At 38.7% G+C, this 5,515-nt stretch overlaps 1 protein-coding gene across 1 annotated transcript; it reads right to left on the bottom strand.

Annotated features, from left to right (window-relative positions):
• Positions 1 to 1,322: 1,322 nt before the first annotated feature.
• Positions 1,323 to 4,770, bottom strand: EPDR1 (ependymin related 1). The gene is made up of 2 exons (XM_010074059.1): positions 4,506 to 4,770; positions 1,323 to 1,598 (listed from the first exon to the last, which is right to left on the bottom strand). Exons 1-2 carry the CDS (start codon positions 4,768 to 4,770, stop codon positions 1,408 to 1,410), a joined length of 456 nt encoding a protein of 151 aa, XP_010072361.1. The 3' UTR covers positions 1,323 to 1,407.
• Between the last annotated feature and the right edge of the window lie 745 nt (positions 4,771 to 5,515).

Here is a 5,515-nt window from a genome sequence, read left to right as displayed (position 1 = left end):
CCTAGACTTACAGAATAAGCCAATTAATTTCATGTGGTAAAAGTGCAAAACTCATCACCATGCCATGCTTCTGAGGGCCTGAAGGTGCGTGAAGATTTGGTTTGAATTTTCTAAAGCAAAATATGTGCACTTCCCGTGCTTCTTTTGGTTAGTTATTTACTTCCCTTAAGGAAACTTTCACTCTGACCCACCAGAAAAGGATGTGGAAATGATAAGGTTTGAAATGCTGGCTGAACAGCAAATACGGCAGGTATCAATGGAATGGGTGCAAAAGAAAGCAAGATTTTATTTTCTGCTTAGATTGCAGTGTCTTGCAGTCACACCAGACACAAGCCATCTGAAACCTCTCCCTCCAATTCCTCCTCCCCATGCAAGTCACACAGCTCTGTCTTTCACACTGTCCAAATCGCCAGGCACTGCATAAATGCTGATTTAGCCTTTATGCACCAAGGACAGCTTTTCTTCAATTCTACCTGGAATTATAAAGATGTTTCATACTCTTTGAGTACGGAAAGACTTTTGAAAAGAGCCATAAAATATTAAAGCTATTTAGAGTGCAGTAGCTCTTCATCTCTTTGCATAGGTTAAAACTAGTATTGCTTTGAAAAATGGGTGCTAAAGTATAACATAATTGAGAAATGTCTCATTGCACCCCCCTGGAACACTTCAAAGTGTAGTAAATGCAGGAAAACTTTGGCTTACTTTTTTGGAGATGTCCCTCTCCCTCCTTCCCTTCCTTTCACATCATTCTCTTAAGAAACAGAAAATTAATTTTTTTGCATGTCAGCTAGCATTACATGAATAGAGCTACTCCAGTTTCTTTTCAGAAGGAAAAAAACAGCTCAAACTTTAGACTGCCAGCTTCCTGAGGGTCAGAAAGAAAAAAAAAACCACAAAGAAAAGCAAAACCAATAGAATGAGCTTCCATACTTTTGATATACATTGTTTGAAATGGAGTACTTTTCCGACAGGGATGAGGTCTTACCCAGGACTTATTTTCCCTTCCCTCAAGTCCCCAGAAGTAACAACAAAATCTAGCTTTTCCTTTTTGATATTGCCATGACTGCAGTCTGCTTATGCTTTGTCTTCTTGGAAAAATAAATAATGAAACCTTTGCAAAAGGAAAATCAGCCCGCAGCTGAAATAAATAGTAACTATAAATATTACCTTGGTGGCAACTATATAATACTGCAAGTGCATCACTGAACAGATTAATGTGATGAAAGAGATCTTTTGTGTTACATATTTTTACTCAGTTAAATGTTTATATTCTCTTTCAAGCAAAAACTTACAATTTCCAAAAGAGCAACAATGAGCTTGAAAAATCAGGTCGGATGTCAGCAGCTGATTATTAATAACCATCCTCTTGGCTAATACTTGTTTGCCTGGGGCAGCCAGTGTCCATTATCAGCATTCGTCTTTCATCTTCCTCAGCTGGGCTGTCTGGCAGGTGCTAGGTGGGGTGAACACCGAGGGGTCGGCAATGCCCAGCTGTAGATCAAAAAAGCGAGTGGAGGTTGTCACGCTGTAGTTCTTTGTGTAGGTCTCCTGTACTGGGTAACAGTCTTTGACCGTGTAAACGCCGACCCAGGATTCCACTGTAACCAAGCAGAAATGTGACTACTTTAGACAACAAGCATGAATGAATGTGTCATGATGATGTCAGAGAGTCAAAAAAATGGCCATTCCTCAAGCAAAGCCTACAGGCTGGAATTGCCCATATTTCTGTCCATATGCATGGTAACACTACGAAAGGCCAAAAAACCGATATAATTCGGACACTGCAGGGATCTCAACCCTGAACATGTTGGTGTCACGCACATTTCAAAACATGATACCATCATGGCATCGGTATGGCACCTTTCAAGGATACCTCTACTGAAGGACCATCACTTCTGCTTAGTTCCAAATTTAGTTGTGTTCTGCAGAAGTCTCATTTCTCCCATCTCTCATGCCCCTTTCCTATCAGTGCTTACTCACTTCATCAGTAAAGCAATGCAATACTCTGTTTTTCCCAAAAGGCAAATTTTGGAGCTGCTGGCTTCGGTAGCACGGGGACATTTCACCTTACACTGTTTTTGACAAGCTGAAAGGTGTGATTACTGAAAACCTGTGGTCCATTTCACAATGGTGGCCCTCAACATAGCCTTTGACACTCTGAAACACTTAGTTCCCTCAAATACGTGGGACATCCGATACCTTCGTGTGCACAGGAAATTCTGCACTCACCTACCCAAGCAAGCACTCGTTCTCTGCTGTGCTGGGGACTCCTCTGCACCAGCACTGACAGCCACAGCATCTTGCTTCCACAGCTTTTGGTCCTCTATAATCTAAACTGTCATTTTTACACTGATGATACTCACCACATCTTTTATCCAAATAAACATGACCTTGCTTCATCTTTTTCCATCTTACTGTCTCAAGCACTAAGGGTTTGTCTCCTTTGAAGAAGAACATTCCCACATACAGCTCCAGTGCCTCCATCTCTTCTTTTAAATCATTCCATTTACCACCATCAGTTTATACGATCATTATCATGTTCATTTTTTAAATTCCTAGTCCTCTCAAGCATTTCTACTGGTTCATTAATTACTTCAAGACTACACTCAATGCTGATCTGCTCCATGTATGTGATGTAGCCAGTCTGTCCCTTTTTTTAACTTGTTTAATTCCACAAGGTGCTTATCTCAGAGGTGCTCTCTGCCTCTCTTCCCCCCGTCTTACTCTACCATCACTTCTACCTTCACCACTAAACTATTTCTGCAGTCAATACAATCAAGGTGCTTTCCTTTGAACACCCTTCACTTTCAAAACCTAATTTTAAAATCTCTTTTATTTATCCCGTGCATCTCTTCTGTGATCTTTCTTTACCCCTTCCATCATACACCACTTCATCCATTTGGTTTATGTATTTCAGGTCTCTTGATAGTACAAACTCATGAAGTGAAATACAAAATTACCTACTGTGACCATAAATCAGCTCCTCTGAGTGATGCCTGTATGAATTTTTTCCAGTCCCAAGGAAACTAATTTTCTCTCACTTGGTAAGCTATCAAATATTACCTCCCTTCTGTCCTTTCCAGTATTGTGTGATACACTCCACCACCATCACATTATTGGAAACAGACAAGCTGTGACATGAAACACACAAAAAATATTTTAAAAAAGGGTGGAGAGCTGAGCCATATTTGAACACAGCTCTCCAGGGCATCCTGATATACCAAAAGCCTTCTGACCTCAATGAGTTTGGTTTTGAGCATCCAGAAACAGAGGATGCTTTTCCTCAACAAGTCTTTTATCATAATTTTGAATTAAAAAATTAAGGTAAAATATAATGCTACCAAGGTAGCCTCTATCTCCACTGAAACCTTACTAATTTTAACAGAAATATAACTTCTAGTATCCAAACCAATATTAGGTGAAAGGTGGATGGGTAGACTACTTTAAGACATTATTTTTCTGAATGTTCATACAGAAAAGCACTGGAGATACAAAATACTACAGGATAAAAATCACACCTCATTAACTGAATGTATCTGTATATTAAGTTCCATAAAAGTTACAAAAATACTGGGTCTGAAAAACAAAATTATTGAAGTGAGTGGTAATTTGCCTCTTGTAGAATACCAGAGGATATATCGACCTAGTTACAGAGCTCTAATGATCTCATTCTTCATTTTCTACTTTGTTCTTTCAACTTTTAGTCAAGAAAGAAATATTTTCCCCTGGCTAAATGCTCAGGTTCATACCCAGTGTATATATTAGGTGTCTATAACCATAAGTATTGCATTAGCTGAACAATGCCATAAATTTCATGGAGGTTTTAAAATTATTTTTATAGTTGTCTGGGTTATCAGTAAATCATAGACGAAATTGAAGCCAACATGATAATAAATTGCTATGCATCCAAAACCTAACATACTGTACCTTGGAAAATTCAGCTTACTTTCTTTTATGATGCAGGTGTTCAACTGCCAAATGCAGAACTAAGCCTTGAGAGCAGATGTTTCTTACTAGTGCAGTGGATAACAAAATCTAGGTGCATATTAACTATATCTACTGCTGCAGAACCACGTATTGGATGTATTTTATTATAACATTTGATACTAGTGTGTAGACACACACAGATACCTGTTTTGTTTCTATTATGCACGCTCTAGCTTGAGTATGCCACTAATCATATTGCCAGTTCTTCTCTAGATAGGTTTTGGATATAGGCTGCTGGATTCAGAGGCAAGATGATGCTGTTCCATGCCAAAATCTGTACGATATGAACAAAAATACAATCAAGTCCCTTGGACATATTTGATCCTGCTGAGATATGAAATATTTTGTTAATAAAATTCATTAATAATAAAATGATATGCTGTGCATAGGGTGCATTTATTGTCTCTTCCAGCAAACTTTACAGAAAAATAAAAGCTGAGGTGAAACATGAACAATTTTATTTTTCCCTGGGTAGCCGCGACAATGATTTTTAAGATGAAACAAGAGCATGTACGTACATTTCCTGGCTGGTTTTCTGTCGGACCATTCCTGTACCATAACTTCATCTCCAGGTCCCCCGATGTAATACTGATCTTCGTAAGTTGAATTGGCGGGAATATCATATGGATCCCATGGCTCCGTCAGAGCAATCTTTGAGCAAAGCTTTGTAACTTGTTCAATCTGAAACATCACTGCATCTTTGTAGAGCAATATATACTCAAAGAATCTGAAACATAGCAAAAAAAGCAGGTATAGTCTTTTTTTACACTTAGCAAAGAGCATTGCTGATAAGTAATCTTACCTTTGACTTCTCAGTATAAGACCATTTTCTCTTGCATTAAACTTTGCCAAACTTTGAAAAAGGCTAACCAGTTGGGCTGAAATTTCCCATGCTGAAGCTTTGTCTCAGCTGACTCTTTCCAAAATAAATAAATCAGGGTGAACTGGTTCAGCCGTTTCTGAGAACAACAGAGAAACTTTTCTGAGAACAACTGGGAGAAAAATATGTTGTTATTCCTAGTTTTGTTTTTTAATAACTGTTTCATTAAAAAGCTCTAGTGCCTCCATGTTTTGGAGAAAGGATGTGAAATTTGGCAGGGGAAAAGTTTTTATTAAAAGGTGCCCAGATTTGGCTAAGTTATAAGCCTTTGAAAAAAATCTGCTTGCATAGGCTGGATAGATTCGATTCCCCATGAAAGGGGTAGAGACTTTCTCTGTGCTGGTTAGATGTGCTATCTGCCATCCTCACAGATGCTCATCCATGGCAAAATTTCCCTCTGGAAGCCACTAGACTCAAAAAGCAGTGAAAGGAGAAAGCAGAGGAGCAAAACAGCAAGGCAGAGATAAGGAGAGGTGTGGAGATCACTGACCTTGAGAGGCCAGAAGGTGGGGGTCAGCAAAATCGGTAGTTAATAAGGATTTAAAAACAATCTTCTATAGAGTATTAAGTGACCAAGACCTGCTCTAGAGAGATGTTGAACCTTTTCATAGACATTTTCACCTAATTACAAACACTGTGACTTCACTT

Source organism: Pterocles gutturalis, unplaced genomic scaffold (assembly GCF_000699245.1).
Source record: "Pterocles gutturalis isolate BGI_N339 unplaced genomic scaffold, ASM69924v1 scaffold4587, whole genome shotgun sequence".
Taxonomy (NCBI): Eukaryota; Metazoa; Chordata; class Aves; order Pterocliformes; family Pteroclidae; genus Pterocles; species Pterocles gutturalis.
This window is presented reverse-complemented; position numbering and strand designations above follow the sequence as displayed.